The sequence below is a fragment of the Chionomys nivalis genome, chromosome 4, assembly GCF_950005125.1.
Source record: "Chionomys nivalis chromosome 4, mChiNiv1.1, whole genome shotgun sequence".
Classification (NCBI taxonomy): domain Eukaryota; kingdom Metazoa; phylum Chordata; class Mammalia; order Rodentia; family Cricetidae; genus Chionomys; species Chionomys nivalis.
This window is the reverse complement of record NC_080089.1, coordinates 28,367,715-28,384,841: the sequence shown is the minus strand read 5'-3', so window position 1 is coordinate 28,384,841 and position 17,127 is coordinate 28,367,715. Positions and strand designations below refer to the sequence as shown.

At 42.1% G+C, this 17,127-nt stretch overlaps 1 protein-coding gene across 3 annotated transcripts in view; it reads right to left on the bottom strand.

Annotated features, from left to right (window-relative positions):
* Opcml (opioid binding protein/cell adhesion molecule like) overlaps positions 1 to 17,127 on the bottom strand; it is a 1,138,727-nt gene that overhangs the window by 99,645 nt on the left and 1,021,955 nt on the right. For all 3 annotated transcript variants that reach the window (XM_057766994.1, XM_057766995.1, XM_057766996.1), the window contains exon 4: positions 14,426 to 14,551. In XM_057766994.1, coding sequence (XP_057622977.1) covers positions 14,426 to 14,551 — 126 coding nt within the window. The remainder of the gene's footprint in view (positions 1 to 14,425; positions 14,552 to 17,127) is intronic.

Genomic DNA, 17,127 nt, shown 5'->3' with positions numbered 1-17,127 from the left:
ACTAGCAATGTACCTACTGCTGGTGAGGGAGAGAAACCCTCTCGCTGCAGATGTAATTACCGTTTCCGGCTCCACTTGTGCTGGGACAAATAAGCCCAGGCTCACTGGAGCAAGGAGGGCTCTGCAGAGGACTGAGATGAGAGCAGTTATGGCTGCAACGCTGTGAGGGGCAGAGGTGAGCTGAGCAAAGTGTGTGTGTATGAGAGAGAGAGAGAGAGAGAGAGAGAGAGAGAGAGAGAGAGAGAGAGAGGTATAGTGGCACTTGGGAAGTGGAGGATGGTAATGCTGGTTCCATGTATTACTTTACCTAGCATTTCTCGTAGGAAGCAAAATCATCCAGAGTATCATTAAAACCAAACTATTTCTGGCACTCCCCGGGGGTTACTTTCAACAATAAGTTATTCTGGCAGAAAGAAAAAAAAGGATGAGAAAAAAAATAAAAGTAAGACAGGGTGGGTAGACAAAGAAAAGGCAGAAAGACTTCCCTGTGTCCTGCTCCTACTACTGAGGTGTCCCAGGTGTCCCATTCGCAGGCTACCCCAGGGACATGAAGGGGCTGGATGGGAGGAGTTCCATGATGCCTTGGTATGGAGAGATCTGATTTCCTCACCTCTTCCCTCAACTCTAATTCTTGTTAGTGTGTGAGTCAATCACAGCCTCCAACTGTGAAGCCCACATTCAAAGTGACAATCAACTAGCTTTGCTTAATAAGATCAGTTTCTCCTGGTGCCATTTACCTCCAGTGGAGGATGTCTCTCCCAGGCTGCAACAGTCTTAAGATGGGAGAGCCGACACCAATTAAAATGCTCCAAATGGCACCTTCAGTCTTCCGTTCCCTCTTCCGGATCTCCTACTAAGAGAAGCAGCTGATTAACCATGCTCCCTGCCTTTAAACTGTGGAGGGAAGAACTTCCCACTGCTACCATTTCCAGAGTCATTTCTCAAGCTCCAGCAATGTGGGAACTCACGGTTAGTGCGGTGGGAAGCCCATGATAGGAGGTGCCCTGAGGAGGAAGTCTAGGAGAAATGGAGCTTGGAGGAACAGGGAAGGTCAAAATTCTTAGTGTCTCAGAGACCAGTCTATCCTATGGGAGGCAAAAGTCACTCCCCAGTTCGCCAATATTGAACTAAATGTGTCAAGCTAAGTCATCCAATCCTTGTGCTTCCTCTTTGCACAAGTCACAGAGTTATCCAGCACAAGACACAAAGTTGTTCACAAGCACGTGATTGGCCAGGACTAGAATAACACCTTCCATACCATACAGCATTGTGATCTAGAAGGCTAGACCAGAGCAAGCTTTGGTATTGGGTGAAGATACACTAAACAAAGCTTCAGCAAGAAGGCCATCTGCTAGCCAGCATAGAAGTTTCAGGACAGGAAGACACAAGAATCATGATCGGGAAGATGGAAAGAATGCATTTTAGAGAGGACACTATTTCTAAAACTTTGTAGGTAACTCTAACGTAACCTCAGTGGTGATCTGGATATGAATGGCCCCAGAGGCTCATATAGAATGCTTAGTCACCAGGGAGTGAAAGTCTGTGGTAGGATTAGAAGGATTAGGGGGTGTGGCCTTGTTGGAGCAAGTGTGTCACTGGGGTCAGGCTTTGAGGTTTCAGGCCACCAAGTGTCACATACTCTGTTTATGGAGTACGATGGTCTAGCTACTGCTCCAGTGCCTACCTGCATGCTGCCATGCTCCCCACTATGATGATAATAGACTTAACCTCTGAAACTGTAAGCAAGCCTCCGATTAAATGTTTCATTCGATAAGAATAGCCCTGGCCATGGTGCCCCTTTACAGCAATAGAACAGTGACTAAGACACCTGAACAGCCTTTCCTCAGCCTATCAGTGGGACCATCCCACTAGTTCTTGGATAGAGTTGTAGAATATTATTTTAAACTGTGTTACTTTTGGCCGGGCGGTGGTGGCGCACGCCTTTAATCCCAGCACTTGGGAGGCAGAGGCAGGCGGATCTCTGTGAGTTCGAGACCAGCCTGGTCTACAAGAGCTAGTGCCAGGACAGGCCCCAAAACCACAGAGAAACCCTGTCTCGAAAAACCAAAAAAAAAAAAAAAAAAAAAAAAAAAACTGTGTTACTTTTTTCATGCTCTGGAACATTCATTTAATGATGCAAAGATGTGTTTGATGAAATAAATTTCACCTGTGGTTAGGAGGCTGTGTCAGCAAATGGCAAACAGGAAGTGAAAAGGAGGAGTCAGGTAGAGAAGAGTTCTTAAGGAGGGGCAAGGAGCAGCATGGCAGGGTGGAGAGGGTGGAGAGGTAGGGGGGTGGGAGGTGGGTGTTGGAGAGAAGCAAGAAGGAGAGGAGCTGAGCTACTTGCTATTCAGCCTCTCTGAAGAGCAGAATTCCACCTCAAACTTTCAATCTTGACTTCTTTAGAGGGACAGAGATTTAGTTGAGTTCCCTTTGTAGCTTTGAAAGAGTCAGTGCCAGAGGGAACAGAATTCCCTCAGGCTCTCAAGGCCTAACCACTGCTGACAGTGGTGGAGTTGCAGTTGCTGACTGGGAGAGCTGTGGGTTAAAAGACAGCAGCAAGTTAAAAGAGAGGACAACAGGAGATGGAGACAAGTCTAGGCAGATCATCACTGTGCTTCTCTTTCCTTTGTCTCTGGCATGAGATGGATCTAAGGCCCTATGCATACAATTATTCAATAGGAATTCTTTGATCACATTTGAAACGTAAGGTTACCTTGGTGCTAGGAACTTTACAAAACATTCCAGCTCATGTACTCTACTGGACCCAAAGCACAAGGAAGGAAGGAAGAAAGGAATCCTATCTAGCCAATTTTATCTAATGGGGTATATCATCACCAGGTCAGTATATCAGGAATTCAGTTAACCAAGACATACTCTATGTACTTTAAGAGGTTTGCCCAGAGCACTGAGAGAATGAAGAAGACAAAACCTCTTAGTGTTTAAGCTTCTAAGTGCTATGTCATTGATGCCCTGTTCATGTGAAGCATGCTAACTAAGCATGGTGCATTTACCAATATTCAGTTGGTAGTGATGCCTTGAAAATCCTATAACTCGGCTTCAGTGCATGTGTCCAAGTGCATGTGTGTATGCGTGTCTGTCTGCCTGTCCAACTCTAGCTGTTAGTGAGTTAGGTGTGGGCCTCTCTGCCAGCTACCTGGAACTTCTGATGCAGCCACAGACCTTCCTAAACCATGATAGGGACACAGATCTTAACAAAAATCAATCTGTGACCTCAGGCTACCTGTGTTACATCTCCTTCTCGTAGTGGTCCCAACCACTTTACAGTGGGAGATGGGGCTTCCTGGTCTCCCCCTCCAATCTCCTTTCCAGTTTAGAACAGGGACTCTGTTGTACTTGCCTTGGCTACACCCTAACACATTGCAGGCTGAATTTAATCACAGTGAGTTTGGTTGTAAACAGTGGAGACCCGGTTGAAAATACCCTCACCAAGAAGGTGATTCATAGAAACTTTACCCTAGAGAGGTAGTGGTTTGTAGAAAGAAATACAAATGGCCGTGAAAAAAGAACTCCAAGGAAAGCCAGTGGTCAGATTTAGAGCCAGGGGTCTTTTCAATGATTCTCAAGGGTGTTCATGCTAGAAGGAAGAAGGAAATGAATAGTCTGAGGTTCCTTCCACATCTGGCCAAGCGACGGGGCTCAGTGTCTAAATTAAAACGCATTATCTCCAGGGGTGGCTGCAGTGTGTTGGTGTGGGGCCAGGCTGCTTATTATTTTCTATTGAAGCCCACAGTTTCAGTTCAGCAGCAAGAGTCACTGTGGACCCACTGCTGAGGCCAATTAGATCTACAGGACTTGTAAGGCCGGTCTCAATTTTATCAGTGTCCAACTGATTTCAATAACATAATTTGATATAGCAATTGCATAGAGAAGGCTTTGCGACAGACGGCAGGCGGCAGTGGGTGCCTTTCTAATTCCAATTTTACACGTACTATGATACATGTTAATTTCCATTCTTATAATCTAAAAGTATTTGGAATAGATACTATCAAATTCCATTCTCCTTGCCTCCATAAAGGAAAAGTGTCATTACTAAGTTGTTCCAGTTTATAGATGGGGGAATGGGGGCTGAGGTTTGGTCTGTTATCATATTTGCATGGAGAATGAGCAGATGAGAAATTAGACGTTTCTAGTTAAATCTTGATACAGGATCTCATTTCCAGGCTTTCTTGAGGTTTCTTAGTGTTTTTATACCATTCTCAGGATAATGAGCACAAACCTTAAGTCCCTTTGTGTGACATGTGTCTCTGCTGATTTATTTTACATGTAGTGCTGCTTCTTGCAGACCCAGCTCCCTATCCCAACTTGAACATGGTGCTTCCTTTGTAGAAGGTGTCAGCCTAGGGAGCTAACAAGTCCTCAAGTCCAAGGGCTCACTCATATCTCGGTCTCTCTCCTAATGGACTTCATTCTCTGTTGTTGTTGTTCTGTTATTTTTTGTTTTTGTTTGACTTTTGTCTTTTTGAGATAGGGTTTTTCTGTGTTGACAGTCCTGACTGTACTGGAAATCACTCTGTAGACCAGGATGGTCTCCAGCTCCCAGAGCTTTGCCTACCCCTGCCTCCTGCATATTGGGATTAAAGGTGTGTGCCATCCTGCCAGGCTTCCCTAATGGTCCTCTACTAATCCTCAACCACTGTCTTTCTGATGAAAACCTGCCCTGCTCTGGGCCGTCCTTTCCTGTGTCACATCTATGCCAGTCACCACACATTGATATGGCACGTGCTGACTTACTTCCTCACTGAGTATCTCTTCTCTAGACAGCTGGCTCCTTCAGACAGGACTCACGTCTACCTTCCACAGCATTGTTGTGCGTAAGAGCGAGCAGATATTGTCAATGAAGCTAATGAATGAGTGAATGAATGAGTCAGAAATGAAGATGGAGAAGGCTTGACAACAAACAGCAGCAACATTGCCAATTCCAATTTTACAGAGAATTAGTTGAGGTTTTCACTCAGTATGATACATGCTAATAGCCATTTTTTATATTTATTCTCCAAACAGCCTGGTGAAGAAGCTAAACAACATTTCGGTACAAGCTGAATTTCCAGCTGCTCCCTTTCTGACAAGCATAGTTTCTCATCTTGGTGTGGGAAAGAGAAATAAAAATACCGACGGCATATCCAGAGCTACACCTCCAGCCATCAAGACTGCTTGCTCCAAGAAGAGTCACGCCACCACAGGGACTCCCAAAAGGGAAGCCTGGAAAATTACCATCTGTTTCTTAGTGAAGATTTCTCCTCACAAGGGAGGAAGAATGCGGGTTATCACCAAGGTATTATCTGTTGATGCTTCCCAGTCATTAGAGTTAGTACCCGACTAGGGAGACTGGGTCAGGGACATCAGGCAGGCGGGGGCACAGGCTGACTGCATCTGTTGCCAGAGCAGCTCACTGTGCCCTCCCCCTACTCAGGCATCAACCCTTCAGCATCCCAAGAAAGAGATTCTCAGGAATTTATGACTCAATCAACTCACCCAAAAGGAGCATAAATGGGATTAGTTTTAATATTGTTAAGTTGCAAAAATACAGGCATATGTGCATGCCAAAGCGAAATGTACGCAAGCAAAGTGGGGGAAACATATGGGCACCCATATGGTGAAAGCGCATTGCTAGACCTTCGTACACTTCTCATTTACAACAGGAACCAAAGTTAGCGAACATAAATTTGCTTTGCAAAAATGTGAGAGGAACAGCTTGTTTGCCCATAACTGTTCCACTGAGCAAGATATGTATAACCTTGATTTCTCATCTCAGACACCTCTTTCTCACACTCCAGGGATTAATTAGGCTCTAAACATGACTCCAGATTAGAAACAAGGATCCTGGCTGCCCCACGGAAAGACAAAGGAGCAGTAGTAAGAGTTGATGATACAGCAGGTCAACTAACAGGCGATTCCTATCAGTACTGGAACTTGGACACGGGCTGGTTTCAAAGAGACATGAGGCTGGTGGGTCTTAGTGGGCTTATTTTAATTGAAGCAGAAGAGTAGCAGAGACCATCACCAGACAATGGCATGGCTGTGGCTTTCATTAGGAGGCAGCGCTGTCGTTAGAATTACATGATGTGGAGCTAGAAACATGGTTAGATATTGGAAGGGGGTGTGGAGGAAAGAAAGAAAAGAGGAGAGTACAGATGAGGCTCAAAGACAGTGGGCACCCTTGGGTGCCCCTGCTAACAAGCTGAAGTTGATCTAAAATGCACCATTCCAGTTTGAAGCCATAGGAGCCATTTTTTTGTGTGTGTAGTACAAAGAGGTCCAGATTCAAAAACCAGAAACTAGGTTCCTTTCAGAGATGCACAGCTCAGCCAGCTGGGAATCACCTGTCAAGCCTTTCCCTTTGTGTCTGTTTCTGTACCCTTGAAACAGGCAGAGTATTCCTTCCCTGACCCACTTGGAGAACTGTGACAAAGTCATGTGAGATGCTGTATGTGAAAGCAGAAACCACAGACCTCTCTATGAGCATGTATAGTAGGAGGTTATTAATGGGAAACGATAACTTCACTTGGCTCATTCTTTTCCGTGATGTTTCATTTGAAAATTAATATGCATTGACAAGAAGTTAGAAGAATGGTAGACAAATGTCATACACCTACCACTAAGTTTCCTCAATTATGGTCTATTGTGTTAATTGCATATGGATATAAATTAAATCACACATATGTAAATATGTATATACTCTAAGGATGCCATGAAATTTCTATGGATTTTTATCAGTTTTACATGTTTATTTTACGTGAGTTTTAATACTTCATTTTACATATATAGATTCATGTAGCTGCCACAGCAATCAAGATGTGGTAGGGTATACACCTGGGCAGTGCCATCCCACTGCCCTCTCCTTGTGCCTTTACTCTCGTCAGTCACTGGTCTGTAGTCTGCCATCATACTTTTGCTGCGATAGGGGAATTCCCAGGACTCCGCAAGGATGATTCCAGCCAAGACTCTAAGCAATAGTGGGGAAGGTGTCTGAACTGGCCTTGCCCTGTAGTCAGATTGATGACACCTTAATTGTCATCACAGACCCTTCATTCAGCAGCTGATGGAAGCAGACGCTGAGATCCACAGCCAAGCACTGGGTCAAGCTGCTAGAGTCCAGTCGAAGAGAGGGAGGAGCAATAATATGAGCAAAGGGATCAAGACCATGGTGGGAATACCCACGGAAACAGGTGACCTGAGCTAGTGGGAGCTCACTGACTCCAGATTGACAGTGGGGGAACCTGCGCAGGGCCAAACTAGGTCCTCTGAATGTGATGATAGCTGTGTGACTGGAGCTGTCTGTGGGGCCACTGGCAATGGGACTAGGATCTATCCCTAGTGCTTGAACTGGCTTTTTGGGGCCCATTTTCTTTGGATGGATACCTTGCTTAGTCTAGGTAGTGATGTGAAAGACTTTGCTGACTCCCCATGGGAGGCCTTAACTTCTCCAAGGAGTGGATGGGGGTTAGGTGGGGGCATGGTGGGAGAGGCTGGAGGAGAGGAGAAAGTGGTAACTGGGATTGGTATGTAAAATGAGAAAAGATTGTTTAAAAAAATAAATTAAATATAATAAAAATTATGTTATTTTAAAAAAGAATATTATCCAACCCTAATTCATGAAGTGACTTTGAGGAGCCCATTCTCTATGGAGAGATACCTTGCTCAGCCTAGACACAGTGATAGGGATAGGGTGGGGAGGACAGGGTGTGGGGAGGGCTTGGTGCTACCTCAAGGAGGTGCTAGGACAGACTTAGTTGACTTCTCAGGGGAGGCCTTAGCCTTTCAGAGGAGCAGATTGGGGTTGGGATGGAGGGAAGGTGGGGGAGTGGAAGAAGAGGAGGGAGGGGGAATTGGGATTTCTGTGTTAAAAAAAGAATATTATGAAAATAGAATAATACAGTATATAACATCTTTCTACTCAACATAGTGCCCAGATTTCATCTTTTTTAAATTGTCAAATGCACGAATAAGGGTTCTTTCTTTTTCTGTACAGCATTCCATTGTGTGGATATACCATAACTCAGCTACCCACTCAGTGAACGACATCTGAGTTGTTTCCAAGTTTATCCATCACAATTAAAAATCTGTATAATTTCCCGATAATAGGTGGCAGACAGAACACCGATTTGCAAAATTAATTACTCACGAATGAAGGAATAAGGCAATAAAATTAAATGTTAGAATTTTCCTCTCTGGACTACTGGAACATCAAATAAGTTAACTACAAGTCTGGGCTTGGCCCAGTTGTTGGGTAGCTAGACTGGGATGGGCAACCTTGGAGGTCACTGGACCTGGAGGTCACTGGTCACGGTTGGCTTTAGCAATACCCAGATGAGAAACATCAGCTTTGCCCCTCCTTAATATTTAAAAGAGCTTTGTCGAGGCCCAGGAAGGAAAAACTATTTCCTTCTGGTCAAAAAGTGTTTTGAGTTCTACCTCTGGCTCCGGGTGGAGACATACATGACCTTCTGGTCTGCCCTAAAGATGAGAACATCACATACTATTGTCTGCTTCCTTAGGAGTTCACCTAGCTGGGTCTGTCAGACATCTGATCCTAAGTCCATACCCTCAGGAAAGCAGATTTACCTGAAAGCACACTAGGGAGGTGGGAGGAACCCCTTATAGAGACAATGTGCTTCTCCTCCAGAGCCCATCCCCTGCTGCAGTTGCTTACAGAACTTCTGCCAGGCAGAGAGAGCTACTAAGCCCACCCACTTGTCTGAGTTGCAGCTCAAAGAGGAGAACTTTCCCTTTTCTTTCTATTTCCTTTTCCAGTACCGGCTAAAAGACAAAGCCTGCTTTTCCTCACCACCCCCACCCCTGCCCCCACCAGGATTTCTTACTGTTTCTCTCAAGCCCCTACCCTTTGGTACACAACTGCTTGCTTGCTGAGGTTTTCTGCTAAGCCTGCCTTCTTTCATGGACCCGAACTCAAAAGGCACGGTTACCTCTCTTCCTCTTATCTGTCTCCCTCTCTTAGCAGCTGCCTCCATGCTTTACAACTTGCCTGCTTGGTCATTTTCTTTCAAACTAATAAAATGGTTCTGGAACTTTGCTCTGAATCCATTTTAAAATTCTTTTTTCTTTAAAAACAAGACTAAGAACTCATGGAAGGGAATTCCATTTTCCTAGTAACATAGTGACCCTCAAACATGACACCATGACAGTCAGTTCCCAAGTTACATAGAGGCCACAGGTTTTTAAGACTGCATTTGACAAACACACAGAACAACTCTTTTATAAAAGAAAGAGTTGCACACCAACTTTAGGGGGGACAAAGGCAAAGCAGGGCACAATGGACACAAGACACCAGGATTTAAACAGTGTCTAAAGGCTATATTCCTAGTTCCCCAAGTCCCGAAGCGACCGGTTACGAACCACTGAAATGTGGAGTGTCCTTGTTACACCATAAAGATGAGGCTAAGTGGCATTCAGTAGGCTGAAGAATCAGAAGAGAGCCTGCTGCATTTTAAAAAAGGGCTTCTGTTAAAATGACTTAAGTCAATGCATTAAGGAGTCAGCTTCAGTTACCGAGAAAACTCTGCAAAAATAATTCATTCACCAGCTCCCCGAGGTATTACCTTGTATGAGTAGATTGTGTGAGCCACTCACTCACAGGTGAGCGGCTGTCATCTTAAAAATCTCAGTGGAGGGAGACAGAAGAGAAGACTTCATTATGGTCTCCAAACAGCTGGCCTTCCCAAATATGTCATTAGATGTTGGCCAGGTGTGAGGCATTAGAGCGGATTGCTGTGGTATTACGAGAAGGAAAGAAACACAGCCCTCTGTAGGGCAGCAAGTCTATGGAGACTCTCTCTGCTCCATGCCTGCACCTTTGTATTCCAGTCAGCTGTGCACATGGAAGAGCCATCCCTGCTTCTGCTCATCCCAATTACTATTCTTTTTTTGCAGGAAGGATCAGAAAATAATTCCTGAGCCCCTGCTCAACCCCAGTGTGTGGCAAACACACCGGCCATTTGCGCATCCTCTCTGCTTCCCTGTTTTCAAACGTGCCTACCCTGGTCTACAGAACTCAAATGGCGGAGACGGGGTTTTTTCCTAGTCCTGAGCTGCAGGTTACCTTGCAACAGAACTGTATGTGTGTAAAAGCCCATTGGGCAAGTGTCATATTCTATATTACATTCATAAGAATATATTTTATTACCAAGCCATTATCAAAACATCACATACAACTTTTTAGATATAAAGCTATGGAGTCATGTGCTCAGTGGTTTACATGTCAACTGTGAAAACCCAAATGGACAACTGCAGACCGTTTTTTCCTGGAGATGTCACAACACTTCATCATGATCCTGGCAAGTGTTGGTGAGGTCTTCTGGATGCTGCCCCTGGGAAACTCAGGTCTCCTTTTAATGTTACAGAGGAAATAGGTCAGGGGCTTCAGTTCTTCACTCAGTCTAGAGATTAGAGAAGCTGGGAACATTTAGACCACATCTGGAATCCTGTGGTCTTCTTCAATGCCCTCTAGCTCTTTTTAAACTGAGGATTTAGAAGTAGTTGTGGGTTTTCATGAGAAAATGAGCCATAATTGTGAAGTTGCTACAGAGGGATTCCCAGGTATGTGCCAACATGAGGGATATTTGCATCAAGAGAACTAGGTGACACTATTCAAGGTTCCCTCCTACCACCTCACTAACAGGCCGTTTTAAAGAGACATGTACCACCACATCTCTGCCTGAAACCCTCCCTTGTCTGACTATATTTTTAAGTAGTAATCCCATTCCTGTACTTTAATAGTCATGCTTTCTTAATAGTTGTTCCTTCATTATATCTTTCTTTTATTAATTTAAGATATTCCTTATGTTTTTTTGGGTACATCAATGCTTTTGTTACTGGTCTCCTATATGGTGATGGATTTACACTTTTGCTTACTTCTTTCTGTGATTTCTAGGAGTTGTCTACATATACTCAGACTGCCATTTTCTGACTCCAGGTTTCAAAGCCAGGTCCTTGGTCATGCTAGGCACACACTCCACCACTGAGACACATGCCTTTCTTAGACTTGCATGTTACAACCTAAGTGTGAATAATATTCTTTATTTTCAATTATTTGTCCATTGAAAGATTTTTCCCAAACCAATACTTTTTATTTATTTCAGTTATGTAAGTCCATAATTTAAGCCATCTATTTCAGACACTGCAACAGTCTTTTGGGACCAGAACTGTGAAGTGAGCTAAATTCTCATTAGACTGCCAAAAGAAACATCACTGTAACCTTAACTTCTTATTCTTGCATTCTCAACTAACCAAAGACAGCATTTTTTCCCTCAAAATGCTGTTGGATGTTCACATTGTACTGAATGTTCCTCTTTGGAACAACTGCCTAACTTTGAGTAGAACTCAACATCTTTTTAAACAAAAGAAACACTCGAGTCCACCAGGCAGATGCAGATTACAAACTTGCAAACTCTCCAGATCTTTTAAAACTTCAGAAACAATGCCTTGCGTTGAAATGTTTAAATGTCATTGCAAGTAAATACGCAAAGACAATGGTACCCATGAAGGCTGGCGAACCAAAGGCCAGGAAACAAAGCCTGGCTTGCAGTGGAGCACAGTCCTAAAGATGAAAGAGCACAGGCAACATTTAAATTTAGAATTTACTGGGTTTTTTTTTTCTGACACTGAATTGCAACTATTACACGATATAAAAGGTTGGGAGATGAATGAATCCCTCTTCTTTAAAAGGGAAACTCTTGCCAGTGTACCATTAGAAAGAATTGCTTCAAAACACCTACACAAAGTCAAAATTCCTTTAACAATGTTTCCAGGCTTCAAGAACTATATAGTTGGGATCAAATAAGTATATTATTGGATTTAAAGCATTTATAAATACATTCAACTTTACCAAATGCATAAAAATTGGTCTCCTGGTTAGACATATTCTTGTCAATCACATGAAACTCAAATTCTCTCTGGCTTTAGACAAAAGTCACCTGGGGCGCATGCCTTTAGGAATTTGTACTATGGCTGCACTTAGATCAAACCTGAGCACTGCGATGCCCATGGCGTGTGTTTTAATGCCCTTGTTGATGCTGTGATATTAAAATGTTAGGTTTCAATATCTGTAGTCTATCAAAAATGTTAAGCAGCTTTAATAGCGTTATCCTTCTCTAGAAAAAGACAGGGATGAAAATGAATTTCTTAATATGTGAGGAAGAAAACGGCCACTTCTCAGGTGATGTTTCCCTTAACAAGCTGTCACTCCTTTGGAGTTATCGAGATGACTGATGTCCTAAATTAGGATAAGACCTTGGGACATTATTTCTTATATGTCTACATACTTCAAATTTTTTTAGAATCTAATTTATACTCAGTCTAATGCATTTATTTTAGTGTAAAGTTATATTCATTTTGACTCCACTTAAAACAAATTAACTGTCATTTCACTAGAGACTTAGACCCTCCACCCCCATATTGCTCAGCAGTCAGTGATACCCAAAGTCCCTTATGTAACTGATGACCTGGCTTTTGCCACTATGGGTTAGTGTTTCCTGGTCTAGAACTGGATTATTTAAAGAAAATCACCCTGGTGTGTGTATGTGTATGTGTGTGTGTGTGTGTGTGTGTGTGTAGTTACATCTGTCTTTCTCCATGTGATTTTCAGATTCATCCATCATATCATGTGAATCAGTGCTTGATTTTCTGATTGTTCAACATTGGTCTTCTGTTTATACTTCACTTGTGAGCGTGTTACTTCTAGTGTAAACTGTTGTGAATAAAGCTAACACATGTAGTGTATATTTGTGGATATGTACTTTAAGTATATGTTAAATATATATGTTCCACTTTACAATAAAATGCCACACTTCCTTCCATAGGGCTTACTCAGCTTCACAGTCCGGGCTGATGAGGCTGAGCTTCAGGGACTCACTATCTGACCAACACTTAATATTACCAGCCTATTTAACTTGGTCTTTCTAGTAACTCTATCTACAGTGTGATTTGATTGTCATTTCTATGATAACAATGTTGAGTATGTTTTCATGTGCTTCGTTGTTTTCATATGTCAATTTTGATCATTTTTAGGTGGGCTGTTAGGGTTGTATGCTATAAATACTCATATTGTTGTTGTCATTTTGTCAGAAATAAGTATAATTTTTTTCAGAGACTTGACTTTTCATTGATTTCTAAAGACATTTTAATGGAGGTAGGATCTTTATAGAGGCAATCAAGTAACAAACAGACAAGAAGAGGTAGTTGCTATGATCCCTAAATGATATGGCTTATTCCCTTAGAGAAATGGATAGTTTCCTCTCGCTCATAAGGAGAATGCTACTGAGGATGAAGGCAGAAATCACAGTGACACATTTACAAACAAGTTGTACCCAAGACTGATGGAAATCACCAGAAGCTAGAAAAAAATAGCTGGGAGGAATCAGTCAAGGAAAGGAATCAGCCTGGCCACACCTTGACCTTTGACACACTGTCTCCAACAGTGTGAAGAAATACATTTCCATTTAAGTCATGAAGTTTTTCACACTTAGCTAAGACAGCCCCGGGAAACTCAAGCAAGTCTGTCCTTTTTGTTTCCTTCTCAGAGAGAGCTTTTTGTGTTCTGGAGATATCTGCCTTTCTCAAGGTTGTGAAGATCTACTTCCCTGCTTCCTTTTAGATGTACATTATTTTTACATTACACGCAGGCATATGTGTATTCTCCTAGTGACTGGTTTCACGTTTAGGTTTTCCAATGCCTGAGGGAGCACTTGATTCTTGTATATTCTTTAGAATAAATCACAGTTTCTGGCAACAGTGTAATATATCAGATGGCTCTGTGCCCATCCTTGAAAGCTCAGGTAGGAGCACAAGTTTTATTTCCAAGGAGGCAAGGACTCATGTCCTTTTGATTTCCTTCCTACTAAGTCAGAGATGATGGTGACTGATGTTTTAATACCAATTACTGGATACCTAGTAAAGTTATGCCTGGGGTAATCCCCTACTTCTACTGCCCTTCTTTTTTGCAGGGTGAACTATGTGTGTTCAGATCCAACAGGTGTGGCTTTGGATACCTGTCCTGAAAATATTGAAGCAGGAGGTCCTTTTCTACTTCATGTAGAACAGTGCCACAGTTCCCAAGGGCGTGATATCAACATCACCTTCCATACCCATCTCCACACAAAGTTACTGTCATCAACAAAAGCCATCCACTCTTCCTTTCAGTTTGGAGTCAAAGGCTTTCTAAGTCATGGAAAGAACTGAGAAAGTAATCTCAGTAAGTTTCTTCTCCAGATTCTCTTCCTGGAACATGGTACTCAGCAGCAGATACATAGAATGGGTTGCTTTAGAGAAGCCACATTGCTGCATTCGCATACACGGTTACTTTCTAGTTGTTGATGTTTCCTTTGCATGAGAACCAAGCGGGCCTTTAATATACACTCTCCAAACTTTCACATAGTAAATACCTTACCCTTGACTGACAGGTGTCTCCATGTTACCGTTGGTTCTGGTCTGCCAATCGCAAGACATAACAGAGTCACACTGCTTCCTTCATTCACCGTGATGTCTGAAGAGATGTTCATTATCTGGGGAGGAACTATAAGGAAATAGAAGAGAGAAAAAACACTGAGAATGATTCCTTGCACTTAAAAGAGCTTCCAGCCTATAAATATTCATTTATCATGTTATGTGTTTGTACCATGAATATCATTTTAATCCCACTTTGCTCATCTTGGCAAAGATCTGGCCAATGACACCATTCACAGAATGTGTATAATAGAAAAGCTCATCATTGTGCCCTGTTGAGGTAGCTAGTAGGTGCAGGTATGGTGGTGGCATTGGCAGAAGATCTGAAGACAAGGATATAACTACTTATTCATTAGACGCAAAGTAAGAGATAAATCACAAGGACCTCCAAGAGTCCTTCTCTATCCACAGGCTCCCTTCTTGTTTATGCAGATGACAATAGGTTCCCAGTCACAGCTTATACCCAATACCTCACTTCAAAAGCCAAGCACATTGGCTACTCACCATGTCCAAAACATTCAGACCCTCTCTAAAGCTTTGAAGTTGAACAGAGTATTTCTACCCAGATTTCTTTTCAACCTTTTTTTCTACATTTTATTTTATTATTGGTGTTCAGTGGTTGTTAATTTTAAGTCTACACAAATTCATTTTAACAAATACACAGAACTTTTAGTGAAATATTATAAAATGTGCAGGATACTAAGAATAAAATTGAACAATTGAGCATGGAGTACATACAAACAAAAAATATTCGCACAACAAAAACATTCCATTGCTCCATCTAACTTTCAGGCCCTATTCAAATTTTATTAATTGTTTTTCCTTTGGGTTGAGAACTTCATACATGCATTTAATGTGTTTTGAGCAAACATACACCCCACTCACTTCTCTTTAATTTCTTTCCTACTCCCCCACTACTCTAACTTCACTGGGTGTACTCTCTTTCTGTCTTTGTAAAATCTACTGGGTCTGTCTAGTGCTGTCCATAGATGGGTATAGGATTATCTGCTGGAGCATGGGTAGCAACTTAGGGGCTACCTCCTTCAATCTATTATATTCTCTCTCTCTTAGCAGCTACCAGTTGCCAACATCTTCTGAACCAGTGGTAGGACTTCAGTAGCTTTCAGTTGAGATGTACAAGTGTCCTGTTGTTATGGGAAACTTTGCCTGTAGTAATTCACTGCCTTTGGCTCTTACAGCATATTCACTATCTCTTTTATGATGATCCCCGAGCCTTGGGAGATGGTTAGGACATAAATATCGCACTTAGAGCTGAGCACCCCAGAGTCTTGTATTCTCTGCATATTCATCAGTTGTGGGTCTCTTATGCTTACTACTATGTTAATTACCTACTGCTCAAACAAACTCCTCTAATGAGTGCTGAGAGATCCACTAATCTACGGATATCAAGATAAGAACTTAGGGACAAATTTAACACTATGCCCATTTAGTAGAATAATAGTATTAAGGCCTCTTTTCTACTGCCTATGACCTAACCGCCACAAACATTTTTCCCCAGCTAACAAACACTACTAGGCATGAATTCTACTTGTGGATCAGGCTTCAAACACAATCAAAATGTGGTCAGTTGCTCCCAAAACTTTTGTGCAACTGTTGCACCAGGGCATATATTGCTAGTTACTGTAGCTTACAGGGTTCTCAGCCTGTAGCTCACAGGGTTCTCAATGGGGTAAGAGTATTGAATACTCACTTCCAGCACTATGAAAACTAGCAGGGAGGGATGGAACTTCCAGATAAGTATTAGCTTGATTGTTCTATGGTCTGTGACCTAGACATGTGGTATCTTCAGCAATGGGGTTGTACCATGCAATTCTCAAGAATAAGCAAGAATAATAGCAATACCTGTAGTGTTTTTTTTTTTTTTTTTTTTTTTTTTTTTTTTTTTTTTTGAGGGAACAGTGATCAACAACTCAAAAAGAGGTAACCTGTACCTGGTATTTGACTTTTTATTTGGCAGCCTATGATATCTGAAAGAGGCACTATCCTGCTATTACAGGATAATTCCATTTAAACTCTTTTTGTATATGTATATATTTTGGAACCTTCTAAAGTAGTAGGGTTCTATATGGTATTTTCAAATGTCTTAAGTTCTTAAGTGTTAATTATCCTTTCCCATACTCCTCACTTCTACCCTGTTGTAAACAGAGACTGCTTTTTGTTCCCAACTGCCCAAACCAAAATAATCACACAAAAACTATATTAATTACAACAGTGTTTGGCTGATGGCTCAGGCATATTTCTAGCTAGCTCATATATCTTAAATTAACCCATTTCTGTTCATCTATGTATTGCCATGAAGCCGTGGCTTACTAAAGAGGTTCCTGCATCTTTCTTCTTTGGCAACTATGTCTACCCGACTCTGCCTTCTTTCTCCCTGCATTCAGTTTAGCTTTTCTGCCCCCCTATATTCTGCCCTGCCATAGGTCAAAGTAACTTTTTTATTAAACAATGGTAATAAAAAATATTCATAGCATACAGACAGGGATCCCACACCTGTCTTCTTTTCTTCGTTCCATTTAATCCCTTTGTTCCATTGTTACCATTCCATCTTCATACTCTTCTCATTTCTTAATCTCCAAAATCTTACTTATCCTTTAAAGCTCTGAATCTTTTTCTTGATTGCTA